The sequence below is a fragment of the Anser brachyrhynchus genome (assembly GCF_964034855.1).
Source record: "Anser brachyrhynchus genome assembly, chromosome: 11".
NCBI lineage: Eukaryota > Metazoa > Chordata > Aves > Anseriformes > Anatidae > Anser > Anser brachyrhynchus.
Window position 1 is genome coordinate 11,205,384 of NC_137706.1, and position 27,211 is coordinate 11,232,594.

General features: G+C 57.2%; 1 protein-coding gene across 4 annotated transcripts; it reads left to right on the forward strand.

Annotated features, from left to right (window-relative positions):
* Positions 1–892: 892 nt before the first annotated feature.
* On the forward strand, positions 893–26,243 carry RBPMS2 (RNA binding protein, mRNA processing factor 2). 4 transcript variants are annotated; one of them, XR_013955905.1, is made up of 9 exons: positions 914–1,321; positions 12,284–12,361; positions 13,389–13,427; positions 13,989–14,051; positions 14,914–15,064; positions 15,670–15,818; positions 18,669–18,831; positions 24,746–24,819; positions 25,058–26,243. XR_013955905.1 is itself a non-coding variant. In XM_080607431.1 (8 exons), the coding sequence occupies exons 1-7, from the start codon at positions 1,262–1,264 to the stop codon at positions 24,806–24,808; spliced, it is 603 nt and encodes a 200-aa protein (XP_080463557.1). In that variant the 5' UTR covers positions 893–1,261; the 3' UTR covers positions 24,809–24,819; positions 25,058–26,243. The 4 variants fall into 4 exon arrangements, 2 of the variants coding, with proteins under 2 accessions (XP_080463557.1, XP_080463558.1); XR_013955906.1 differs by having other exon boundaries at positions 24,746–24,815; XM_080607431.1 differs by lacking the exon at positions 18,669–18,831 and having other exon boundaries at positions 893–1,321.
* The last annotated feature ends 968 nt before the right edge of the window (positions 26,244–27,211 follow it).

Here is a 27,211-nt window from a genome sequence, read left to right on the forward strand (position 1 = left end):
GCTGCCCAGAGAGCCTGTGGGGTCTCCATCCGTGGGGATCTTCAAAAGCTGCCTGGACGTGGTCCTGGGCAACCTGCTCTGGGTCTCCCTGCTTGGGCAGGGGTTGGAGCACGTGGACCCAGAGGTGCCTCCAACCTCAACCGTGCTGCGATCCTGCGATTTTGTGACCAGTGATGCTGCTCAGCCTGGGCGTGAGAGCACTTCCAGGCGGGGCCAACCCTAGAAGCCAAGGACTGGGAGCACACATTGCTCGGGGGAGCAGTGGGACCACGGGGGACAGAACAGGGCTGACATTTCCCCTCCTTTCACCCAGCCTTGGAGCTGAGCAGGCGATCAGCGCTGGCTGAGAGGCTGAGAGCGGGGCTGTGCGCCTGGGACACGGGGCTGCTCTTGCAGGAGGACTGGGGCTGCTGTCCTCGGGAATTAGGGACTGCTGGCCTAGGGATGTGGGGCTGCTGCCCTGGGGATGCTGTTCTAGGGTACAGGACCCGCATCCTGAGCCCACGGGGTGCGTGCCGGGGGCTCGGGGCTCTCACGGGGGTAACGGCGGCGCTCGGAGCTGCAGCCCCGAGCTCCTTGGAGCCCCAGGGGGGAGCCCAGCGCCTTCCCCCGGCCCCGGGGACAGCCCGGAGCGATCGGTCCCGGCTCGGGGGCCGCCGGTCCCTTTAAGAAAGTTGAAGCCCGAAAGTTCATCAAAGTTGAGAAAGTTTTTCGTGGAAAGGGAGGGGAAAAAAAAAAGGCAACAGCGACAACAAGAAAAAACCCGAACCCGCAACAAAAAAAACAACAGAACCCGACCAAAAAAGCCCCGCGACACCCCCCACCCCCTCGACGGCCGGGGGCGGGCCGGGCCGGGATTGGCGGCGGGCGGCCCGGGGGCGGCCCCGGGGCCGGCGGGGCGGGGGCGGGCGGGTCCCGGCCCCGCTGCTCGGTGCGCGGCGGCGGCGGCACCGGGAGCGGCGGCACCGGGAGCGGCGGGGGCTGGCGCTGGGGCTGGGGCGCGTCGGCCCCGCAGCTGCGGCTCGTTGAGCTCCGCCCGGCCCGGCCCGGCCCGGCCCGGTCCTTAACAGCGGAGCGGAGCCCGGGGGTCACCGCATGTGAACCGGGAGGGCAGCGCCGCACCGCCCCGCACCGCCCCCGAGCACCGGCACCGCTCCGCTCCCCGCCCGGCCCCGCCGAGCCCCGGAGCAGCTGTGCCCCCTCCCCTTCGCCCCTCTCTTTCTCTCTGTCTCTCTCTTCCCCCCTTCCCCGGTCCCACACCATGAGCAACCTCAACAAGGACACCGAGCACACCAACGGCGGCGGCAACGTCGAGGAGGAGGTGGGAGCTCACGGCGGGGCCGCGAACCGGGGCGTCGGGGGCCCGGAGCGCTGGGAGCGGGGGGCACCGGAGCCTCGGGGGTCCGGGGTTTTGGGGATCTGGAGCGTCGGGGTGGGGTGTGGGGGTGTTGAGGGACCCTTCGTTGGGCTGCGGAACCGAGGTCCAGCTGCAGGAGCTGGAGATTTGGGGGGTCAGGGAGCTGGGGCTGGAACACGGTGGGCATCGGGGTTATCGAGGGCAGGGTGTTCTGACTGACAGCGCTGATGTGGTGAGCCCTGGGAGAGAGCAGCCCGGTGGTCTCATAGCCTCACGGGACAGGGACTTTGCTGCCCTGGGGGAGGGAGTCCTGTTCCCAAGTCCCCATGGTTGGTGGGACCAGGCTCTGGCATCCAGGCACCACTGTGGGCTGTAGGGACAGACAAACCTGGGTGATGGAACCCGTGCCATGTGTGCTGGCAGCTTGGCTGGGGCTGGAGAGGGCTGGGAGCCGCCCTGGCTGCCGTCCCCATCCCTCGGACAGCCGTCATGAGCCGGATCCTGCGCTGGGAGGGCTCACGAGGGTTGCTCGTTCATAGCCACTTGCCGAAGCACATGGAGCCCAGCCCTCAAGGCTGCGGGTCCGCTCTGGCCACTGGCTGGGCATCAGCATCGTCGCTACCGCTGTGCCTTGGGGCGACGTTGGTCTGGTGGGGCTGCCTGCTCTCCTCCATCTTGGAGACGCCGTTGGAAAAAGCCTTGGCAGCCTTTTGCTGCAGTCCTCCGCACCCAGCCCTGGGGAGCGGGGAGATGCTCTGCCCCCTCCCCTCGCTCTCCTCCAGCGCGCCGTGCGCTCGCGCCGCCGCAACATGGCGCCCGGGCCGCTCTGCCACCCCCGGGGCTGGACAGCCCCCGTGCACCAGCTGCCCGGGGGCCCTTGCGACCCTTGGCGTGGAGTCCTGGGTAATGGGGTGGAATGGATGGGCAGGTGGTGGCCGCGGCTCAGCTTCTGCTGAGCAAGGCTTAGGTGACGCGATGGGACGTGGCTGTGATGCTGCTGGTGGCGCGTCCCTGCCTCACTGGGCGGCACTGGTGTGTGTGGGTGGAGAGGGAGCACCCGGGGCCCCACGCAGCTTTCTGGGTGCTCAGTACCAGGGGGTGTCACGTGCGCACAGAAGACTTAATGCGGCTCCTTGATCCGATTGTTCACTGGCCTGCAAAGCTTTCCGAGGCTGATGCCGTGTGGTGCATCGCAGCTCTGGCTCGGTGGTGGCCGGGTGAGCTCGTGGTGCTCAGGGAGCCTGGCGGTGGCTTGGCCACTTGGGTGCTGGAAGCTGGCCTGTCCTTATTATGTTTCGGGAGTCTGGTGTTCTCCAGGGTTATGCTTAGTGGCTGAAAAACAGAATTAAAGAGTGTGGGGCTAGCTCTGTGGCAGAGGTGTCCCTGCTCTCCATCGTGCCGCCTCCGGCTGTGTGTGGGGAGGGGGACAGTCCGGCCCACCCCGCTAGCTCTGCATCGTGGTTGTGTTCATCACCCTGCCCCCAGGGGTGCGGAGGATGTCTGACCGTCCTGGAGGTGGCTTAGGATGACTGAGAGGTGATGGGCTGGTGGGGGTGTCCCTGTGCCTGGTGGGGTTGCTGTTGGGAAGCCCTCCTCTGGGGTCCTGCTGTCACCACAAATTATGGTGTTAGCTGCTCGTTGGGCTCCCCGGTGGCCACTCCGAGCCCTCCAAAGGGTTTTTTTTGTGGCTGAGCAGAAGCCATCCTCTCAGCAGAGGAAGCTAATGGTGACACAAGGACCAGGAGCGGCCTTGTGTTCAGGGTACTGCTGTGGTCCGGGGCTCAGCTGTGTTCTGGGCTAGCCCAGATGCTTGCCCAGAGCTCCCCTTGCTCTGGATCTGTTTGCTCCCTTCTGTCAATAATTGCATTTAATGCAAAGGCGAATCCTTCAATCCCAACACAAGTAGCAGGGAATGCCAGAATATCTTCCCAAGCTGCATTGATAATGTCGCCAGATCCTGGTGCTGTGGATGCACCCCGCCCCAAGCCTCCTCTGCTGCTTCCCAGAGCATTCTCAGAAGGGCACTGTGTGCCCCAGATGCAGTGGTATGAAGCTCCCAAATTCAGCCTCTCCCTTTATCTAATCTGCAAGCCCCCGCATCTCGCAGCCCCTTCCTGCCCGGTGACATGCGGAGGACAGGAATGCCTCTTGCTCCTCTCTGGGTCGTTAATGGGAATGTTAAACAAACAGGGCCGAATGTCAGTCCCTGCTGTTCCTCACCCGACACCTCCCCAAAGCCGATCCCTCCCCACTTGCTGCTATCTTCTGTTTAGTTTTCCAGGCAGCCGCCGATCTGCATGACAGCATATGTCCCCGCACTCCCCAGGGGTAGCGCGAGACTGGCAGCTGCCTAGGTGCTGCGTGCCCTCGTCGCGCAGCCGGGGGAGCTTGCGTGCTCACCACCGTGCGTTGTGTTCGGGGCCTCTCTGCTGGGAGAGGGGCATCTTCCCTGCTGGTCCATGGCGAGGCTGTGGTGGTATCCAGCAGTTGGAGAATACCCTGCTCTGGGAGGCAGGAGGCTCTTGGCATCCGTGCAGCCTCCAGAAGGAGGACGGGCAGAGTTCTGGTTGGGCACGGGTAGCGAGTACTTCGTCCCTGGCCTTTCTTAGCTCTGTAGCATGCTGGGGCTGCCAGAAGCATCCAGGAATGCCACTGGTGAGCAGCCTGTGTTACGTGCTGGGTGGCTGTAGCCCTTCATGGACTGGTGCCAGACACTTCTTGATTTCTGTAATCTCTACTTGAGTGGACCTAGATACCTCTTGCATGCATGGATTCTAGCTCTCTGACTTGAAACAAATAAGATTAATGTGATTTCTGAAGTCAAATGACTTTGTGATGCTGCTCTTTGCTATGCGGAGCTTGCGGGTGCAGGAGCTGTGGTCACTACTTGGTAATCTTCTTCTGCTCTGTCTGGCTGGTGATTCACTTCAGAGATGTTTCTGTGCATTGTGAGAGTATCTTCGATGTTAAACGCGGCTTTCTGTTACTGACAGATAGTTGGCCCAGCAAATACCCTGAAGTCACCATGCACGTGGAGGGTCTGGGAACTGGAGTGTTCCCATTCCTCTTGGTCTACCAATGAGCTGCCCTTCCTGGGAGAGGGATGTGGGAGTCTCCCTGTTATCTCCTCCTGTCCCGGTGCCCTGTCTTTGCTAGAGGAATTGGCACTGTGTGAAGTCGAGCATGACTCCTCAGTGCTGGTACAGAACGCTTTTGGAGCTAGAAGTTCTCGTGGGCTTGCTGGTCTCCGCCAGGTTAAGCCTTGCTGAGTCACGAAGACTGAGCTGCTTGGATCGTGGAGCAATGCTTCATTCTGCCTGTCCTGGCCCCGAGTGCCTGAAATAAAGGCTCAGGCGCTTCACCTCCTCTCTAGGAGACCTGGCCTGGGAGCTGGTCTTTTCAGATCTGGAGGAGAGTGGTCTCGAAAGCTTTTATGCTGTGGAATCCTAGAATGGTTTGGATTGGAAGGGGCTCAAAGACCATCTAATTCTACCTCCCTGCTGTGGGCAGGGACCCCTCCCACCAGCCCAGGCTGCCCAAATCCCACCCAGCCTGGTCTTGGGCACTGCCAGGGATGGGGCACCCACAGCTTCTCTGGGCAGCCTGGGCCAGGGCCTCACTGCCCTCTGAGTGAAGAATTTCTTCCTTATATTTAATCTAAATCTACCCTCTTTCAGCTTAAAGCCTTTACCCCTTGTCCTATCACCACGCCCTGACAAAAAGTCTCCCCCCCATCTCTCCTGCAGCCCCCTTTAGCATGGGCAGACCGCTGTGAGGTCTCCCCAGGGCCTTTCCTTCTCCAGGCCGAACACCCCAGCTCCCTCAGCCTGTCAGGAGGCCCTGAGGTGTCTGTTCCCCACGTGTCCCTACACCACAGGCCACCTCTGGAAGAGGGCAGTGCCTTCTACAGCAGCAGTCACTGTTACACAGGGACGTCTCATGTGGCAGAGGCCATAAGTGGGAAGAATCCGTTTGTGCTTTAAAACACCCATATGCCACGTGGGATGTCTGAAGCTGAATCCCTCCTGTGTGCCGAGTGCTGTGAAGTCCCTCCTGGTTAGGGAGCAGGGCAGAGGGGTGCAGCCCCAGTGCTGGAGATGCTGGGTTGGGGTCACACTGCTGTGCATAAGCATAGTTGTGGTCCTGAGGCAGCCCAGTGCGTCTGGTGAGGAGGGACCCTGGGGAAGTGGTGGCCCTCATGCCGTGAGTGCGTCTGTGCCAGGTGAACCTGCCCTCAGTGTGGCAAAAGCAGAGACCATGAGCTTGGCAAGGGTGCTTTGGCTGCTGTCCTGTAGGGTCCTGGCGTGTCTGGGAGGCCTGAGGGCCTGCTGTCCCCCTTGGTTCAGCCCTGATGAAGGGTGTTGTGTTGCGATGCTTTGGATGGTGGCAGGTGTGGAGGTAGGGCACTTCTGCGAGCTCTGGGCTCTGCCTGGTGTGTCCAGGGTGACAAGGACTTCTTTGGCCCTGGGGCTCCCTCAGTTGCTTGGATATGTAGACAGGAACAGGATGTTGACCTCTGCTGCGTGCCCTATGGGAAGGAATGGTCTCAAGCCCAACCAGGCGGATATTATCCCTCTGGTAGAACAGGGAGGCGGGGTGTTGGTATGAGTTCCTGCCTCCAGCCTTTCCTTGGTGTGCTCGGTGCTTGCTGGGGTGTGTGCCTCTGGATCATGGTTGCATGGCACCACGTGTGCTGGCCTCACACAACGCTCTCCTCTGTTCCTGGGCACAGGCTGTGGTTGCTCAAAACCAAGGGACCGGTAGGACAGCCTTACTCATGCGGAGGACCTCCAGCCCTGCTGCGTAGCTCAGAACAGGCTGTGGACTGGTTGCACCTCCCGGTTTGGGATGGCATGTTCCCTGCTAAGGACATGGCGGTGGGTTCTCGTGTTAGTGTGGGGTGAGGTCCTAGAACTTGGCTGCATATCAAAGCTGTTGTCTTGGGGGCTAACAGAAGTTCTCCGTCTGGGCTGATAGTCTTGCCTCTGCCTTGTTTTCTGTTTCTTACAGGCTGGCTGCCCACTTGGGGTCATGTGGGGAAGAGTGCTGTGTGGAGGCCAGGGCTTGGTGCTGCTTAGGGTTGGCATTTAGGGTCTGTTCTTGGGTAGCATGGCCTCTCCCCACTGTCTAGTAGCCCTGTCTTGCCCGGAACTGGACTAATGCAATGGTGGCTCAGTGCTGTGGCATCCTACTGATAATCCCAAAAGGTTCCCTGGGATCAGGGTGATGGTCCCATAGCTATCATTAATAGCAGAGAGCTGCTGCAGCCCTTCAGCTCACCATTGCTCAGGTTTTGTGGAAGACTTGCTTGGTGTTGGCCCATGGAGATGCGAAGCGTGGCCAGAAGTGTGCTGCCCTACATCAGGCTGGTTTGAGGAGAGGGTCGTGTGCCTCCAGTCGTGCTCTGTATGTGTGAGTAGAGGAGATGCAGGACTGAAGGGTGCCCAGGAATCTGACTTGTGGCTGGGCAGAGACCTTGGGCACAGATACCCTTGCTTGAGGACCCAAGGGGAGAATATTCCTCTTGAGGGTCCTGCATACAGACCAACACCCTGCTGTCAGGGCAGGAACTTGTCACATCTCTGTGTCTCCCGCCAGGAGAACAAATGCTTGGGTGCGGGCAGGAGGAGCTGGTCTGTAGAAGCTTTCCGTGGTGCGTGTGCTCCTGAGCCCCCCCCATGGGTGAGGCCCATGGCTCCAGCTGCTGGTGAGGGGTCTGTAGGTCCCTTGCCACCTCATGGTGGCACATGGGCTGCTGGAGCCCGTGGGCTGGGTGGTACCAGTGTGGAGGTGAGCATCCAGCGTGTTGTCTGCGCCACTCGTGTGTCTCCTAGCCCAGCAGACCTCTTGGCCAGGTGGAAGGGAGGGGGGATGCTGTGCTGGCATTTTCCTGAGCTGGGGAGCTGCCCCGCTGGGACAGTAACTGGCAGCACTTCCTCTGCCCCGGCCACGTCCTATTCTTGGGTGCTGCCCCGTTGTGCCTGGACTTATCGGCACCCATGTGCTTCCTGCTCCTCCAGGCAGGGGCTGGTGCCTCTCCATGCTTCCCCCCTTGCTTGAGCTGCTTCCTGCCCTGACCACAGGGGTGGCTGAGCCCCGGTGGTGTCCCCCTGCCTGCTGCGGGTTTGTTGGAGAAGGGTTGATCCAGCTGGGAGCAGAGCTGTGCAGAACACTCCAGCCTCAGGGGACTAGGTGCTGGTGCCCAACTCCTGGTCTGATCCTGCCCTGGGGCTCAGTGGTAGCCAGCCCGTGAGCTGCAGATCAGCTGCCTCTCTTCTGTTTTCTTTATTTGTGGGGGGTGTTTGATGTGCAGAAGAGCAAAACTGCCCAGGGCTGGCTCCACCTGGAGCAGTGGCAGGAGCCCTGCAGCCCATCTGGAGCGTCCCCATCGGTTTTCAGCTCCAGCAGCAGCGCTCCTGAGCCTTCCCCTCTCTGCAGCCGAGTTTTGCACGCTTGGCTCCCCGCCTTTCCCATCCATGCCTTATAAGTCCCTGCTCCTGGGGCTGCCTGCAGCCTCGCTGCATTCCAGCAGCCTCGTGTCAAGTGGCCCCAGACACATCGCGGCCGCTGGGGCTCAGCAACATCATGGGGGCTGCAGCCCCAATCCTTGGGGTGCTGGGTGCCCAGCTGGGGTTGCGTTCCCACAGGAATAGCTGTGGTGCAGGACGTGGCTATGGGGCAGCTTGGCTCAGCCAGCAGGGCATCACAGAGACAGGGGACGGGTGATGGGCTTGCATGCCTGGAGTGGGGACAGCTTTTGGGATGCGGTCTGAGCTTGTTGGGTGCTGGGCTCCCTTCCTATGTCGGCACGACCCCAGGGCTCTGCTGGGAGCTGGAGTGGCCACAGCTTTGTGAAAGCAGGGATGTGGGAAATGCAGCTAAAAGCCTCATCCTGCAGAACCTCCCCTTCTGCCTTGCTTGCTTGTGGGAGGATTTGGAGCAATCTCTTAATGAAAGCCCAGAGAACTACCAGAGCAGCCTTGCAGGAGACGGGTGCTTGTGCTTTTGCATTTTTGACATAACTTGACCCTTGCTGGGCTGCAGGGCAGCGTCTGGCAGCTCTCAGGACTCCCCTTCGATCGCTTATTTAAAGCAGACATAGTCAGGAGATGCAGATGTAACAGGACTTGTGCTGGCCTGAAACTTTGCTAAGCACCTGGCTATGCTTGCACTGGATGTGTTTCTCTTCTGGGAGATGCAGCTGTGCAAGGACTGCTTTAGAGCCTCTGAGGATCTGAGCACTGACTGGCTTTGTCCTTGTCCCTCCCTGCTCCTGCGTGGGAAGCTGTGCTGGGATCCTCCCTCTTTAAGAGATGGCCTAGATGGTCTTGTCCCTCCTGGCACGAATCCTGTTTTCCATGGCTCTTCTCCATCTCTGCCGGGTGTTTGGACTGGGGACATCCCCAGAGGGGGCAGGGACAGGGAAGAGAGCGCGTTTTCTGCAGGGCCTCCAGCAGCGTGACCCTGCTGGGCTGTCCTAGGCAAGAGCTGCTCTGCTTCTCTGGTTGTGTGCATGGTGAGGAGCAGCTTGGGCGAGAAGGGGCTGCTCCAAGCTGCTGCCTCCGCTCTGCTGCTGGTCACTTGAGTCTCAGAGCATCAGAACAAGGTATTCCTGGAGAGCTTTCTGTCGTATCTTCTCCAAACTCCTGCTGAACATCCACTTTGACTTAGGTACTTTCTGATCTAGCCCTGTACACACACACACACACACACACGCATAAGTTTGCCCTGTGGCTTTTCCGGCTGCTCTGTGGGTAAGCTGAATGTCAAAGTGGATCCGGTGTTTGGTGAAGCAGGGCAGGCTGATTAAAGCACCCCGTTGTGGCATGACGAGTGTAAGGGCCAGAAGGGTGGATGTGTCACTCCTGGTGGCCTCAGCCTGCAGGACTTGAGCTGCGAAGGGGTGTCTTGAGAGTCCCAGTGCAGTTAATACACTGGAAGATGCATGTCCAAACCCTTTATTGATGCTCTTCTATATAATTCCTCTTTCTTGGGTGTAGGAGGCTGGACCAAGGCTGCCCACAGTGCATGCCCAGTGCTTAGACTGGCGAGATGCGTCCTGCTCTCTTCCTGTTGGAACACCGTAGATCTCCTTTGCTTTCTGGTTGCTGCTCATCTCATGCTCACACCTGGTCTGAGAAATGGTCTCTGGCTTGCCTTGCTCTGTTTATGAGCCTTGACTGGGTCTCTCACCAGCCCCAGGCTCTCCTCCCTGAATTACTTGGTCCCACTTCCCCCTGCCCTCTGCCAGATCACTCACAGATGTGCTGAATTGCAGGGATCTTGGAGAACCACCCACTTGGTCTCATCTCCTTTCCTAACCTGTTCTTCTGAGCAGGGCCCTTCCCTAGTCTGTCTCAAGACCCTTGGGGAAACCTCACTTGCAGATCCTAGCTGGTGGCATGCAGGACTGGCCAGGCTTGCTCTGGGGCAATGCCGGTCCTTGGAGGGTGCTGTGGGTCCCCCTTCTAAAGCCATGTGCAGTGACAAACTGAATCTGGAGGCCAAGGGAAGCTTTGAAGCTTGTGAAAGGAGGTCTCCTGTTCCTGTCCTTGGCAGCAACTGATGGGGACAGCATTAGGAGCTTGTTGCCTCTGACAAAGAGCTTTCCTAGGCACCTGTGCTGCTCTGTTCAGGCTGTTGTAAGGGCTCTGAGTAGCTGACTTTCTCCCTCCCCAAGCAACTGCACATCTTCTATTCTGTCACGCCTGTCGCAAGGACTTACCCAGCCGCACATCACGGGACCATTTAGAGACCCAACAGGGATGCAGATTTCTATCTGCTTGGAAGAAACATCCATTCTGGGGGCTGAACGCACTCAAATCCTGAAATATTGAAAAGGGATGGTGCTTTCACATGGCTGAGGCACATGTGTGCCACCGTGCTCCACGCAGTCCTCCCCTGCAAGAGATGGCTGTGCGTCTTCTGGGAACGCGCAGCAGCCGCGCTGCATAGCTCAGGCTGAAGCCCGAAGTCTTTGAGGTGCTGTCGTGGCTTGCTGGCTGCCACTGCCCGCTCTGCCTGGGTATAAAATGGCCCCAGAGGAATGCATTGAGATGTCACCCAAGGTGCTGGGTGGGATGGGAAGACCCCAGGACTGAGCCTGGGAATGCTGGGACTTGGGATAGGAGGGATGCTCAGTGACTGCATCCCAGATGTGCTGGACTGGAGAAGGGCTCTGTGCATTAACGGGGGTGGTGGCAGCCTTTGGTCTCAGGTCGTAGAGAGAAAGAGGGGCAGAGCACCCCAAGACTTGGTGATCACCGTCCATCCTGGAGGGCTTACGCTGCCACTTGGGCTGATGTGATGGGTGTCGCTGACCTGGGCAGAAGAGCACAAGGAGATATGTATTTCCTGTGGCAAAACAGCAGAAGCTTCCTTGCTTGGAGGAGTCTGGATCTGGCTACTCCCAAAGACCCGCAGGGTGTGGAGGCTGTGCTGCATGCCTCTGTTTTTTTTTGGGTGTCCACAGCTTGCAGCCCAGGAGCAGGGCAAGAGTGTGCTGCTCACTTTGGTGGGAAAAGAGGTTTAACGAGGTGTCAGGTACAACCCCCTTCCTCTGGGGAAGGGGAAATGCCCAAGCAAAAACTGAAGTGTGGGAGCAGAATGCTTCTGCCATGGGAACGTAATGGGAGTGTAAACTCCCGACTGGAAGTGGGCCAGGAGAAAGGCTCTGCTCGTGCTGTGTCTACCCCAAATGCGTCTGGTGCAGTTCGGCGTCACTCTGAGCGCTGATGCCCTACTGCTGTCCCATGACCTTCCAGAGACGTGTTTGGGATTGCTTCAGTGGGTGGCATAGCCAGGTAATTAAGAGCAAGGAATGAAGAGCTCCATCTTGTTCCCATAGTTTTCTGCCTTCCTTGCTTCTCTGGTGCTGGCTGAGTTGAGCTTGCGGTCTCCTGGTCCTTATTAACGATGACTAGAGTCTTGGTGACCTCTGTAGTGCATAACTTCCCTTTCCAGCTCAGTGCTGACTTACAAGAAATCTTGGCAGCTTCATTGTGCTGCTTCCTATGGAAATAGGCTGGCAGCCAACATCTCCCAGTGCAGGGAGAAGGTGGCTGCGATGGTCTGACTTCAGCAATGTTCTCCATCAGCCTTTAATACTGCTTCAGCTTCCTGGCTATTCATGTGAATTCTATTGCTGTCGGTTGAAATTTTCCTCTGGTACTGGATTCGTGCTTGTACAAATGTCTTTGGATTTGTTGCGTGATCTCTACGGCTTGGAAGGAGCAGCGGTCTCCTTGGACTTGGTGCAGCACAGCTGGCTCACGGCTGGCTGTAGCAGGATGGACACTATGAGTTGGTTTGAGAGTGACTCCTGAAAGGTCTGGGGTGTGTTGGTGAAGGAGCTGGGGTGGACCCAAAATCACCCTCCCAGTGATGTTCTGGGGCTCTTGCAGAAGTAAAAGATGTGCATGTAGTAGTGAGGTGGCTCGCAAAATTGAGGGCTGTCTCTGAATTCATGGCTGAAGTGAGGTGCCAGGATGGGCTAGGGAAAGGAGATCGAGATCTAGCACTTCATGTCATAGGAAGAGCTAGAGAGACAAGTGGGAGTTGTACCAGTCTCTCCTGGAGCTGTGAGGTGTGTTACTCTTGGCTTTAGTGCTTTGGACAGTGTACGGTCTTGTCTTAGTCATCAAGGTCCAGTCAAAGACTGGGGCTGCTGTCCATACCCTATTCAATCCAAACTGTTCTAGAGTCTGAATTTTTGGGAAGGTCTAAGTCCTCTGGGGAAAGAAGAAAAGGGCTGGGTGCATCTCATCTGTGACAATCCTCTAATATAGGGAAGTGTGAGTGCCTGCGAGGCCACCTTTGGTGCGAGATGCCCTGCCTCCATCACACAGAGCTTCTGAACTGTCCTCTGTATTCCCACTTCAGTACTAAACGTCTCCTTTCAGTACATCTCATTGACCTCTCTCCTAGGTACGGACTCTGTTTGTCAGTGGTCTTCCTGTGGACATCAAACCCAGAGAGCTCTACCTACTCTTCCGACCATTCAAGGTAAGAAAGTCTTCAGATTTGGGCTTTGGAGGGAAAGATGCTATCTTATGGCCAGCCTCGCAGAAAAGACCTCTGCCAGAAGGAAGCAAGGGTGAAGTGGGAAGCGAGGCCTTTTGTGAAAGCTTTGGGAACCTGTTAGGAAATGGGGCTGGTATCCTGTGGGTTGTGCTCAGCTTGGCAGCCTCCCTTAGAGCCTGTTGTTGGAATCATGCTGTCTCCAAGCCTGATGCTGACTGTTTGGTCAGCACTGCTGCCTGGCTGGACCAGCCCTTCCTCTACCATTTGTCCTGACCCAGTTACTATCCAGCCTTCACTAGGTGTCTCCTCTCTGGCCGCCTTGGGGTCTGGGGTAGCATTTCTCCTCCCATGTACTGCTGCTCCCCAGTGCTGGTGGCTCTGTGCAGCTGCTGGAAGTGGCCAGCTCGAGGTTCTGGAAGGTCTGGTCTTAATGTCCTGGAAGTCCTTCTGCAGTCTGCCTAGTCGTGAGTGGTTGGCTCTGAGTGTTTAGTGTAGGTGAGCTGGCTGTACCTGGTCTGGGACCTGTGCTGTACTGCTTCAGTGATGCTGCGTACAAATCAACCTGCTGCTGCTTGCAGCTCATTTCTGTGCAGGACCTGGGAAGCTGGGGAATGGGGAGAGAAATTTACATCAAAATGAACCTCTTCCCCAGGAGTCCTTGTTTGCATTCCTCTAGCACAGGGTGCTCTGTGCTCCCTGCGTGCTACCCAGGCAAGGGTTTCATATCTTAATAGCTTGACAAGGAGCTGGAAAAGAGGGTTTCTTACTGAGCGGACTAGAAGAACGGGTTAGTTGAGATACCTGCTCTGCTTTGTGACTGATCTGTCGTCTTTGGTGGGAAAGAAGGATGCCTCCCTGGGAGATGGGTTAATGTATCTACCTCTGCTGCAGACCTTGCCTTGTGGAGGGTTTGGTGCTGCAGGAACTCCTGGAGCTGTTGCATCACGTCTCGGTTGTAGCTTGGCTCCTTCAGGAACCTGACACCGACTCGCTTTCTTCCTTTCTCTAGGGTTATGAAGGGTCACTGATCAAGCTAACATCAAAGCAGGTACCTCCTTTTTCCAGTGCTGGGGTATTTTTTGCTTCTGCTAGATGTGCTGGGAGGGAAGGGGTGCAGATGCCACTTCACTGTTTAAAGCGTTGTCTGTGTTCAGCGCCACGTACGCAGCTGGGTTCTGCTCACTGCCTCCTATCCTGGTGGCCCCAAGCTCTCAGCACGTGCTGAGCATTCCCATATTGCCCATGGCTGGCCGTGTTGATGGGGGCTGCAGGAGGAATGGTACTTCAGCCTCACACCAGAAAACCTTCCCTAGACCCATCCTAACCAAGGCAGCAACAGTTCCCTTTGTGGTCAAGGGGGACCTTTGCTGAGGGGCTGCTAGGGTGAAAAGTGCCCACTCGTGTAGGAATGCCAAAGCACTTTGGTGTGGTGGGAGCAGACAGAGCAGGGGTCATTGACCCAAGCCCCTTCAAGCTCTGCCTGAAAGCCCTGTGCAGCTTCATGTGGTTTCTTCTGCTTCCTATAAGCTGTCTAGGTGAGAGAGGGTGTCAGGGTGGTCTGAGGAGTGGGAAGAGGCTTCCAAACTGAAATCGGCATTGTTTCTTTTAGCCAGTTGGTTTTGTGACCTTTGACAGCCGGGCTGGTGCTGAAGCAGCAAAGAACGCCTTAAATGTGAGTACTGGGAGGGCTGGGGGCTGTACACCCTGCAGTCACTAGACCTGGAGCTGTGGGCAGGGGTGATGCGTGGCTTCTCTGTAGCATGGGAAGGGTCAGGGAGTCTCAGCTGTGCCCACAAATACGAAAGATAAATGGTCCTGCAGCACCAGGCAGGCAGGAGAGCTAGTCATGTTTAGGGCTGATGTCAGTCGTGCTTGGCTCGGGGTACCTGATGCAGGGTCCTCTGGGAGGCCAAGCCTCAGCGAACAGGTACAGCAACACCCAGTGCTCTGTCGTGGCCTGTGGTGCTCAGCCTGTGTTCCGCAGCAGTTCTGTGGGGCTCTAGGTTGGCTCACCAGCCTAGCTGGGCAGTGAAGCAGGCTCGCCGCAAAGCTCTGTCAAATGGCCGTAAGGCTTGCTTGGTGCTGGCGGCCTCGTTTAAAGCCTCACTTACCAAATGTCCTGATGGAAAGCATGTTAGTTCAGCAGAGCGGGTCCTTGTCCTGCACTCTGGACTGCCAGGATCTCTGCAGCCAGAAGGTACCTGCTCTAGAAAGATGTGGCAGAGGAGAGCAGCCTTCCAAACTGATATTTCCATGGCAGAAGATGAGGCATCTTTCCTGACCAGCACTACATCACTGCTCTGCTGGCTGGCAAACTGCACTTAAAGAGCAAAGCTGTGTCCCTCATCTTGGAAGTAGTGGCCTTGGGCCAGCTAAACATGGAAATGCAAACATGAGGTGACAAGAACTGGGTGTGTGACTGCAGGGGGGTGGCCCTGATCCCCTGGTTGGGCTCTGCTCCGTGAGTAGCTGCGTCCTGTGCTTGGATGGGAAACCTTTCCTCTGAGAGATTCCTGTGCTTTCTTCTGTGACAGGGCATCCGCTTTGACCCAGAGAACCCTCAGACCTTGCGGTTAGAGTTTGCTAAAGCCAACACAAAGATGGCCAAGAGCAAGCTGATGGCCACACCAAACCCCACCAATATCCACCCTGCCCTGGGCGCACACTTCATTGCACGGGACCCCTGTGAGTATGCTGGGGGGGCAGCTTGAGGCAGTGTCTGGCCCAGCCTGGGAGATGCCTGGCACTGGGAATGCTGGTGTCAGAGCCTGGTGCAGCCAGGGTAACAAGGGAACCATAGCCACCTATGCTCTGGCTGAAATCTGTCAGCATATTGGGGTTGCAGGAGAACAACAGGCATCTGCCAAGGCTTCTGGCTAACAGCAACACTAGAAGCATCGTGAGAGCAGAGTTGGTTCTGGTAGCTGAAGTGGTACTGCTCAAGTGCTTTAAGCTAGATGCAAAGCATAAAGGGCTGGTCCTGTGCCATGCACCCTCAGCGTGCCCTGGTGGGGCAAGCAGCCCTGCTGAGGCTTGGTGGTGGCCCAGGCACAAAGCCTAGCGCCCATGTGGGGTGCGGAGTAGGGATGGGACATGCTCCTGGCCTCTGCTGGCAAGGCTGGGAGGCCAGAGGAGCAGAATGCAGGGGACTACCTGCATTATATATTTTAAACCTTGCTGGGACAGCAGTGCAGAGTTTTAGTTTGGGGTGAAAAATCCAGAGTCCATCCCTGAAGCAGGCTGTTGGCTCTGGCAACTGAGAGGCTGTCACCTTGTCTCCCCCTGTCCAGATGACCTGACTGGAGCAGCTCTTATTCCAGCATCCCCAGAAGCGTGGGCTCCCTACCCCCTGTACACCACGGAGCTAACCCCAGCCATCCCCCATGCCGCCTTCACGTACCCGGCGGCCGCTGCTGCGGCTGCCGCTCTTCACGCTCAGGTGAGTTGCTCGCCAAGAACTGCGCTCTCCTCTCCCCCCTTCTCCTGGTTCTTGCTTTCTCGGGGTTCTGCTTGGCCAGCTCGACCCTGGCCTCTGCACCTTGACTCCTGGGCAAAGCCTCTTCCCAGTTGCCATGTGCAGGGGCCCCCAGCCCTGAACAAAGCACAGGGCAGATGTCGAAGCCATAGCCTGTTGAATAAATAGGTGACCTGAGTGCAGCCAGAGCTCTGCGCTGGTTTCTGACCCTGCAGGTCCAACCTTCCTCTGGTGCCAGGCAGGCGAGCTGGAGAAAGTCAGTACTCAATTTTTGGCTGGCTTTGGTACCTTTGGCCAGAGAACCTTGTGTGACTGCTGGTAGGATACCCGATGTGCCAGCAAGTAGAATAGCTAGGAGATGTCCTCCTTGAAGTGAAGGCTTAGCTCAGTGCTGAAGCTCAGGGGCTCAGCTGGAACCCTGTGGGCCAGGTAACTTAGAAACAATTCTGAAGCTGGAGGGGAATGTCCTGTAGGGGATGAGTGACCAGAGCCCTGCCAGAGCAAGGAGCTCTGGTCACCATTAGCTCCTCTGGGTGCAGGCTAGAGAGGGTCGCTTGTGTGTGGGCCTATGGAGATGCTGGTGGTGGCGCATCCAGCTGCCTGGTGTCCCTGGGGTATGCTTGCTGACAGCAGGAGGTGTAGGGGTACCTGTACTGGTTTGATACTGGAATGTTTTAATGTACTGAGACACCACCACCCCTGTTGAGTATAACATCTCCTGAAGCTGGGGAAATGCAAAAAGAAAGCCAAAGCAGAGAAGATATGTCATCACCCCAGGTTAAGGTGCTTTGTTTGGAGAACTTGTGTAGGAGAACCTGGAGCCCCTGTCCCTACCCTGCTTGGTGTTATCACCAGCTGTGCTCTGCCTGCTTCTGTCTCTGCTCCTGTAACAGTGCCAGTGGGGCCAGGACAGTGGGGCTCTGGGCTTAGTCCCCAGAGCATCGGGGTTTAGCCTCTGCTATTTCTGCCCCACCAAGCAGGGCATTTAGCTCTGCTCTCCCCTGCTTAGCTTGAAAGGAAGAAGAGCTGTGTCCCATCACCTTGTCTACCTGGCCAGCAGTTGAGCTGGCCCTTCATCATCCTCTTGCTCCTGCCAGCATCTTGACTGTAACTGAATGGCTTCAACCCCAGCTTGTGTCCAAATGCAATATGGAAACACTGGAGGGGATGCAAGCTTCTGGCCTGCATAGGCTTGTCCTCTGCTGCTTTTGGCCTTCTGCTGGTGAGCTAGCAGTGGGCTGAAGCTCCTGCAGGGTAGGCAAGAGGTATATGGGGCCTAGGGCAGGACCAGACACTGGTCCCATCTTTCAAAGGCCTCCAGGTAGGCTGGTCCTTCACTAGGTCCGTACTAGTCAGGAGGTTTTGTTTGCTGGTGTTCTCCAAGAGCTATTGATGGTGCCCACAGCTCCTGGAGCATCTGAATGTGCTCTGCTCCTGGGCAGCCCAGGGGAGCAGAAGTCTCTCCTTTCCATCCCTGCCCCTTGCATAGGGTGGAGGAGCCAAGGGCTGTTGCTGCCAGAATTGCCCCAGCAGGGAGGGCCAGGAACACTCCCTCCGTTGACAATCGGGGGACAATTGAGGAAGGTGAAACCATTACTGTGGTTCCTTCAAGGATGATCATCAGTGACTGTGCAGGGACAGAAGGGTTAGACACAAAACTTTATGGTGTGTGCTGGGCGGAGGAAAGAACTCTTCTCTCCCAAAACGAAGGAGGCCTTCAGCCAGATCTTCTCCCACTGGGGTTTGAGCTCATGTCCTCCAGCTGGTAAGATACTTGCTCTGGGCAGGCAGCTTAGCTATCAAATATGTCTTTTGGCCTGCAGGATGACCCCTGAGCTCCAGGGAGCTCTCAGGAGGACAAGGGACTCCCTGCCCAAGCAGGTCTGTAACAGGCTATGCTCCTGTAAGCACTAGGGAGCCAGTGTAGCCCCTCCAAACTGCAGCCAGGGCCGGCCCTCTTCTGAAGAGCAGCAGGCAGGCTGGCCGAGCAGCCATGGCTGCTCCTCGCTGCGTCGTGCTTGAGCTGGCGGTGACCTCGCAGGAGACATTCTGGCGCAGTATACGTTACCAATAAAGTTTTATGGGGTTAAACATTACTCAGGGTGGCCGCTCTGAGCTGCCTGATCTCTAGGCTGGAGGCCTTTCCCTTGCAGAGCTGAGGCAGGGTGGAGTTGAGTCAGCGTGAGATGAGATGACTTTTGCTCTCAAACCGGGCTGAAAGCTGTAGCCTTGGTCCTGGTGTGCTGAGCCCTGTGTTCTCACTGGTAAGGCTGGTTCACCTCGCTGTCAGTGTGGTGGACACATGGGCTGTTCTCCAGGGCAGCAGCAGTTCTTCCTCTGGAGACTGGTGTTGGCTGGAGGGCATTCATGGGGTGCCTGGAGCTGCAGCAGCTCCATTAATCGCGGAGGGAGCGTGTAGGTGGAGGCAGCAGCTAAAGAGAGCTTGTGGCAAAAGGTTTAAACTCTAAGAGCTCATCCTCTCGCATCTCTGTGCTCAAGTCTGAGAGGAGAGTGGCTGCCATCTGTGCTGCACCAATGCGGCCTTCTGAAGAGCTGCTCGGAGGGCTGGCAGGAGGTGGCATGAGGCTGCTGGCCCTGGCTCATGCACCGGGTGCCCTCGGGAAGCCGCGCGCAGAAGACTGACCGCTGCTCCCGGCACCGCCGTGTCGCGGGGATGGGGTCCCTCCGTGCTGCCGGTGTGACTGTGGCACTGCTGAAAGCCTCTACCTGCGGGGACGCCACTGACTTTAAGACTGTCCCATCTGCCTTCCCTCCCTCCCACCCTCTCTCAAATCCCTCCTTTGATGTCCCTAGTGAACTCCAGCCATGATGCCAGCGCAGGCTAGCCCTGAAGCTCAGAGCTGTCCCTGGAGATGGGACGCCCTAGTGATGCCTTATTGCAGCTAGTGGAGTGGCTGTACTACAGCTCCATTCCTAGAAGTGTTAAGCATGATGGCAGCCCCGTCTGGAAAGACTGGTAAGGTAACCATCTCTCCTCCAAGGTGCACCATGGGATTTGCAAGCTTCTGCCCATCTCTTTAGCCCGTATCTCCTTGCCCACCCAGTGCATGGGCCTCACGCTACCCACCCACCAGAGCCTGGGGAATGAGATACCAGGCCTTCTTTCTAACCCACATCTCCAACTTGGCAGCACATGACATGGCGCACACAGCATGGCACCATCTTACATCAACTCCTCCCAGCTGAGCCAGGCTCAGCCAGGTCCTGCCGGCGGGAGGGGAGCAGCCTGGTTGAGCCGCGGCAGAGATGATCCTGCCCCTCGGCAGGAAAGAAACCTGGTTTCTCCCCAACCACGACCCTTCGAGGGCAACCAGAAATACACCTTGACCTCACTCCTGGCACACGGTGGGGGAGGTGAGTGACGTGGTAGTGATAGCACACGACTAAATTCTACCGGGCACGTTAGACAACAGCACTTGCCGGTCACTTTTGTTCCAGAATTGCATATCGGGACAGACCCTGCTCCTACTCATGGGTCTAATCTCACCTCTTTCCTCTCCAGTTACTGGAAATGGAGCAAGTTCCTACCTGGAGCTTGGCTTCTCTTTGCAGCCTGAAATCACAGGCAGGATGTAGGTCTCGTGAGCTGCAACGAGGGAAAACTGTGGCCTGGGAGTGGTGTAGGGAACTGGGAGGCTGGGAAGAGGGAAGGTGGCCCAGCCTGGGACTGGCTGGCAGGGAGGATGGTTGCTGTGGTCATCTACTGAAGGAACTGAGTCTGGGATCACTTCTCCTTGCAGTGGTTCTGGGTAGACTTTTTTTCCCCTCCCCTTCTTTGTGGTAGTGATGTTGGGGAAAGACGTCATCAAGGATGGGGGCTGAGGTCTGCCTTTGTCCTTGGGAGACTGTGGGATGCACAGATGTGCTGAGACGGTGCCCTGGGAAGAGGGAGGTCTTTCCACCAGGGTGGAAACCTGTTCTCTCTAGACCTGTTGCACTGTTTCATCTAGCGTCTGTGTGACCATGTCTCTGATGTGGAACCATGGTCTTTAGAGTGTCCCTAAGCCAGCCTCTGAGCGAGCACTAGGAGACACCAGGGGCGCTCAGTGCTCTTCTGCAAAGTGATGCTTCCAGCTGTGGCAGCACCCCTGAGGGCAGTACTTGCCCCGAGATCAGCATAGAGGAGCATCTCGTAAACTTGTGGGTAAGGCTGGTGGCAGTCGCTGCATGGTGCATGCAGGACACCAGACAGATGCTGGGTACCCAGCAGGCAGGCTGTGGCTGATGCTTCCAGGGCAGGGAGGAGATCATGGACTGAAAGCTCCCAGCTGCCCATCCTGTTGGGGTTAGGCCGCCTGAGGTGCCATCAGAGCCTCAAAGCTGCTGCCAGCAGCAGAAACATGGGCTGGAGGCTTTGAGGAGATGGTGAAGGTGGGCTTCTGAAGCTGGGACTGCCCAAGGGAGTGGAAGGTGCAGTCCCAGCTCTGCTTCGTGGCTGTGTGGTGGTGACACAGAGCCCAGCAGGACCCTGAGTCTTCCCAGCATAGAGCTGAGGCAGAGCCCATCGATGGAAGAGGAAGCCAGTGCTCTGAGTAATTCTCCAACCTTTCCCTTGTGATCGCTGCCTGAGCTTGCCCAGGGCAAGCTGGATCTCCTGAGCTGTGGCTGCTGTTGTGGATGGACATGAGGCTGGTCCCAATGGCTGTTACCGGGTGCTGGTCCTAAAGAGCTGAGAGCATGGAGCAGATCTGCTGGGAGGGGTTCAGGTGCTGCACTTCTCCTCCAGTACCTGCCTCCTGTTGGGATGCTGCTGTCTGCTGTGACGTGTGACCACCTGGGTGCCACCAGCCTGGTAGAGTCTGGGAGCGGTGGGCAGCACGGCAATCTGCAGACCATGGGCATTTCCCTTTGTGTACCACTTGGCTTGATCTCAGGGTCCCGTCTGCAAAATCTGCTGGACTTCATATTGTGGCAGCTGAGCTGTGATGGACCCTCCCTGCGATGGGAGGTTGGAAGCCACGGTGGATTTCCTGTGCATAATAACCCATTGCCTGTTTGGGGCTGTCACATAGGATTTACCAGGATTTTTTTTTCAGGGCTTGGATCCTTATAAGTGTGAAGAGTACTTCAAGAACTTCATGGCTGTGGTGTTTGCCTAAAATCCAGTGACTTAGTGCTGGCTAAGGAGCCCTGAGCAAGTTCTCCCCGAGCCATTTGTTTCCTCCTAGACAGAGGAAAAACAAATGTGAGACGTTCTTAGCTCTTTAGGGTACCTGCTGAGCAGCCGTTCTGCCTCACCTGAGGAGTGAACTGGACCAAGATGCTGTCAGAAGGGACTTCCTGAACTGCAACTGGCACAGCTCTCCCTGGCTCAACAAATGGAAGCAGCCCACCTCATTTCTGCTCTGGGAAAAGGACACATGCTTGCTTGAGGTCTCCAGTACCTGCAGCATAGGCAGTTGACCCAGAAGGTTTCAAAGCGTTGGATGCTTGTTGAAATTCCCCTTCTGAGGAACAGGGCTGGATTGCTGCCTGTCCTCCTCCATGTGCCTCTCAGCACGGCGCAGGATGTGCAGACCCTCCCTGACAGCAGCCGCATGGGGAGTGCTTGGTTCAGCTGCAGTGAGGTTTTTCTCGGTAGGCTGAGCTGCTTGGGTCTTGCAGAGCATGCAAGTGCTCTCGTGCTCGTCTCCTCAAGCCAGCCCTCTTGCAGGACCCTGGATGCAGGAGGCTTGGCTGAAGTGAGGCTGGAAGTGTCCGGAGAGCCCTGCTGGCTGGTGTCAGTGCTTGTGGTGTACCTCTGCAGGCTGTCCTCGCCTGTTGCGGGTCGTGTTCCTCTCTGCTCCCAGCTGGAGCAGAGCAGCTCTTGAGTGAGCTGCTGAGGTCCTACCAGCTCCCGGGAGCCCAGAGAAGGGGCTGCTTTGTCCTTGCCACACAGGGAGGCCTTTCTGGTACCTGGGGAGCTGCCAGGTCTGTTCCAGGGGTAGGTACAGCTCTGAGCTCCCTGAGAGACTGGGGCTGACTGCGGGGCAGACCTAGAAGTAACTAAGGAGGAAGGACGGGCTGTCTAAGCTAAAGATGGCTTGAGGATGGCCATGTGTATTTGGCCTGCTCTTCCTGCTCTCCATAAGGAAGGCAATCAAGAGAAGGGGCTGTTAAATTCTGATGAGCACAACCAGGAGAGCTGAAGCAGACCTTCACAAGGAGATTGGAGCCCTGATGGGGCATGTCTCTGCCCCCATGTGCTGATCCTGTTGTTTCCCCCTGGCTTTGTGAAGGTGGCAAGTGGAGGCACACATTGCTCTTCTCCAGCTGTTTTCTGGGACCTGAGGCAGGCCGCAGCTGGCTGGCGGTGTCTGTCATGTCCCTGTGGGCAGGCGAGCAGGGGATGTTTGCAGTGGTGTGGCCAGACTCCCTTCCAACTGTGAGCTCATGCAGCTCCAGAAACAACTGCGTGTCTTCCAGTAAAAGCCTCCCTTGCTCTACTTCCCTGGCCCCATGTTGGATATCTGTCCCCATTCCCTGCCTCAGCTTCCCACATGACGGATAGTCCCCTTGGAGAGACAGCAGACCTCCCCGAAGCCCTCAGATACGGGCTCTGACCTGGCTTGGTGCATCACAGTCCTTGAGACAACCCTGCCACGTCCTTGTGTACCTGGCCTCCTCCTTCAGGTGGCTGCAGTGCCCCCATTTGCAGCACCTCTGCTTCCCGGGACAAGCAAGGTGCCCAAGAGAGATGTGAAGAGAAAATTGTCCTGATGGGCTGTTGTTTCCAGCAGTGTCCCCCCTTGGCTAGCAGATCTGGTTCTTCTGGTGCTTCCTGCTGGCTCCTAGCCTGGGATGTCCCTGCCCAGCATGGAGAGGAGGGCCAGCAGAGATGAAGGTTAATTTGTGCCAGAGCTGTGAACAAGCAGGATTTCTGTTGAACTGGAGGTGCTGGAGGCTGTGGGTTGCATATGGGGCAGGAGCTGGTTCGGACCCCCTGCGGAGGGGTGGGAGAGCCACCAGGTTTGGGGACCGGGGTGGCTGCCTTGCATGTGCTTGCACCAAACTGGGCAGGCGCAGGATGGTGGCCGCTCTCGGGGTTAAGCACTCGCAGCCTTGTGAAGGACGGGGGAGTTTCCTGTTGCTGCTGGGCAGGAGGAAACTGCTTCCAGCTGTCGAGGGGAGGGTGCTGGAGTGGGAGATGTCAGCCAGTGGAGGAGGACCTGGGCTGTGGCTCTGCTGAGCAAGCACCTCCTGGTCATGGGGGGGAAGGGGCTGATCCTGCCCTGTCCTGGTGCTGGCAGCAGCTGTGGCAGCCCCCTGGGTGCGTCAGCCCTCTCCAGGCCATAGCAGCACTGGGAGCCTGCCTGGCCTGTGCTGGTGCAAGGAGATGGCTGCGCCCTGGGGCAGCGTGGTGGCAGCGGAGCGAGGATGTGGCTGAGCTGGGTCCATCTGATGCAGGCACCAGAGCCTGGCTTCCAGCAGCCCTCGCCTAGCTGAGGAAACCTGCAGGGCTCTCTCCTTCTGGGAAGCATCACAAGAAGGACCCCAAGTCCTCAGGCTCCTGCTCGGGACTGTTCTGTTAGTGGTGTCACAGCTCTTGTGCTGGTGGAGGGAGGATGCAGCCGTCGCAGGCAGCTGTGTTTTCTGGGAGGTGTGACCTTGTTGTCCCTTCCAGCCTCTGTAAGGAGGCTGCCGTATCAAGGTCTTGGCACTTGCTGTGTGTTTCTGTGTTACAGCAGTGCGTGCAAAGCCTTTCCATCAACAGACAGACCTCTGCTGCTCCCAGGGAGTGGGGTTTGGAGGGGCTGTCAAGGATGTTCCTATCTTGAAGAGTAATTCCAGGGCTGTCACTGAGCCTCTGGCTGTCTTCAGAGCTCTGAAGACCTGTGCACAGCCCTTGGAAGGTCTCGTGCAGCTGGGGTCAGGGACGCAGGTCTGCATCTCCACTGCTGGATGACTTTGCAGCAAGATTTCTGCTGCATGCACCCCAGTGCATCTGTTAGGCAGCGTGCTGGCTGCAGGAGCAGCCACCTCCTGGTCCCCTGCATCGCCAGCTGCCATCCCAGCCTGCAGTGGCCCAGCCCAAGTACTGGTCTTGCAAACTGAACGTGAGCATCTGGATGTCTTGATGCTATTCTACTGGATGTTGCCAGCTTGCTGCCTCTACTGACAGGCTGGAAGTGCCTGTTTGGTTTCTGTACCCGTCTGCTTTTTGGGTCCTTCCTTGCCAAGGAGCAGCCCTGAGCAGCAGATGCTGCTGCAAAGACCAGGGAAGCCTCTGTGTCTTGCTGGCTTGGTGCTCTGCCTGGAGCCTCTTTGGATGGCCGGATCACTGCTCCGGGTCTCTTCCATTGCAGATGAGGCAGGTCTTAATCGTGCCAAGTGGAGGTTGCCTGGTTTAAGTGTGTGGCCTTGTGGTGGCTGAAGGCAGAGCAACCACCACACTGAGGCGTTGTGTGCCTGCTACGAGCCTCCTCTGCCCTGCCTGAGCCTGCACTGGGAGGGAGAGCTGTAAATTTGGGATGTAAATCTGGGGTGTGCCCCCTCACGCACAGCTCCGAAGCAATAAGCTTCCCATGTGGCTTGGTGGTGAGGACCCTTCCTAGCCTGGATGGTGCTGCCCAGCATGCTGTAGCGAGCTGGGTGTGAGTTTGGACGCTATTTTCTGTCTATGGAAAATACTGGGGATGTTGAGGCAGGCCATGAGAGGGGGGAGCCAGCTCCCTTCAGAGCTGTGGGATCCTGCTGTGCTCCTTAAGGGAGGACGTGGTAAGGTCCCGGTGCCTGTCTGAGCCTCCAGCCCTTGGGGTGCTCCTTGGGGCACATCCTTTCCCATGCTGGAGCCTTCTCCGCTCAGGGCGCCTCTCAGGCGGCCTAATGGAGCTGAAGGTTTGCAATTATTCTGGATCACGGACCTCTGGCGTGGCTTTCTTTTCTTCCAGATGCGCTGGTATCCTCCCTCTGAAGCTACCCAGCAAGGATGGAAGTCTCGTCAGTTTTGTTAGTTTGTTAGTAAGTAAGTAATCGCTCCTGGAGCCCTGTCCTTGTCCTGCCTGTCCTTGAGCTCCGGTGGGAGGAGGGATGGGAGCTTGGGCCGCCGCCAGCCCTACGCACCCCACGAAGGACGTGCTTGGGTCTCGTTAACGGGTGGCGGGGTCAAGCCCCGCTCCCCGGGTGGGCACGGGGGGGCATGAGGTGACGGGGCTGGGGCACGGATGCATCCGGCCCCGCTCACTGCTGCCCCTCTCCCGCAGCGTCTCTCCTCGGCTCGTGTTCCTCCTCCCTGCCTCTCCGCGGAGGGATGTGCCAGGGACGATTGCTCCAACTCCTCTCGCTTTGGTTTGCGGCCAGCGGACAAGGCGCCCGGCCCCGGCGCATCCCCCTCCGGACTGTGAAGCTGCCGCGCGCCGCCTCCGTCCCGCTGTCCCTCCGTCCGTCCATCCCCAGGACCTCTTCCCTGGCTGAGCTTCACTGTCCGGCCGCGCCGAAACCCGGCCGGGGTGGCAGGGGCTTGGTGCCGGGCTCGCCTTGCCCGCGGCTCGGCTGAAGGAAACGAAAGGCAAATCGGGTTTTGCATGTTTTCTGGCATGAATTAAAACACTTAACTTGTGTATGTGTGAGTGTAAGTTTGTTTGTTCTAGCGTTTGTGTAACCGTTAGCAACAGGTCTTGGCCCAACGGATTGATCCATCAAGGTTTTCATCTTGCGTCGGTGAAGACTTGGCTCTGAGAAATACTAACTGTCCTTGTCTCACCCCTTCGCCCACCTCCGCCCTCCCCCTTCCCAGTACAACCAGAAGAATTTGAAAAATGTTTTTTTATTTTTTTTCCTCCAAGTACGATGCACTGGGTTTCTGTTCTCATCCATTCTCCTGTTTTAAAGTCAGGGTTCTTATATTATTTTTTCAGACTGCTATATATAGAAAGGCTGTAAAATATCTAACCTCTTTTCTTTTTTTCCACATCCCTCTGATTGGAGAGCATCCAGTCCTGCCAAATAATCAGCCATCCTTATGGGAATACCGAACAAAAAAAAAGTACGAGTATTTTTGTACCATGTGTAATAAGGAAATATTTATGCATCATAAAGAATTTCTTGTGTGTTTGTGTGCAATTAATTATTATTATTATTAAAAGAGAAATTGTAATCCTGTAAGATAAGTTAATGTTTAGTTAAAAGCTTGAACAGAGAAGGGTTGTCTTCTGTAACAATGATTCAGTCAGGCATAGTAAACAAGAAATTGTGCAATTTTTGTTTTAGCATCTTATTGCTTGGTATTGAAGTGCTTTAAGTATTATATGACCATGGCTGTCTCGCTTGTATTAAAAGATTTGAGAATAAGTTGCTCTATACTTGCTGATCCTATGAGAATGTGAAACTGGATAATATATGAAATGCAACAAACAAAAAAAAATATACCCAGAGGCTGCTGTGACTCTTTCTGGTGGTCTGGAGTGTTTTCTTCTGGGGCCGGGCAGGGCATGGGCCAGTGTGTGGGGCTTCTGTCCGCTGCCAGTGGTGCTTGGGGGGCTTCCTTTTACCCCCCCAGCACAGGGCAGCGTGGTCAAGGGGCTGTTGGTGCTGAGCTTCTCCAGGAGGCCTCTAAGAACAGGCAACCACGCTGGGCTTGGGTGTTTTTCTTCCCCCTCCCTGGGGCCTGGGGTGGCCTCTGCTCTGTGCCAGCGCCGTTCCTTGCTGCAGAGATGTCCATAGAAGGCAAAACGGCCGGGGAGCTGCAGCAGCGCCCAGCTCCTCCTCCGGTGCTGGGCTCGGGGCGAGCTGGGGCTGCAGGAGGGCGAGAGGTTCCCCCGGCGCTTCTGCCCTTATCAATACCTGCCGGAGCAGCCCTGGGAGCAGCGGACCTGGCGGAGGGGTAGTTGCTTTTTCACGGGCCCTGACAGCACAAAATCATTGCTGGGGGCTTCTCGCTGTGCCGGGAGGGCAGTCCCGTGCTTGTAAAGGAGCTTCCCCCATCCCTGCCACCCTACGAGGGCCTTTTCCCCATCAGCGCAGCAGGAGGGGCTGCCACCCGTGGCTTTCCTGCGTGGCGCAGCGCACGGGGTGGGCTGTGGTGGCAGTGGGACCCTGTGCAGCATCCTGCCCCGGGGCTCGGTGTTTTCCTCTCTTCCCCAGGGCTTCAAGGCTGCTTGGCCAAGGCGAGGAGCGGGAGGAAAATAAACCAAAAAAAAAAAAAAAGTAGAAAAAGGCGGCTCTAAAAATAGCTCCACTGGCCACCGTGCCTGGGAACAGGCTCGGCCGCACGGGGAAGCGGCTCAGAGCAGGGTCATGGGGTGAAGCAAGCGGGGCCAGTGGTTGCCCTCCCTGCTGCTGCCTGAATCGGGGCCGGCTTGGCTGCAGGGCAGCTCTGCCCTGCCAGCTCCACCCGCATCTCACAGAGCTGCTCGCCT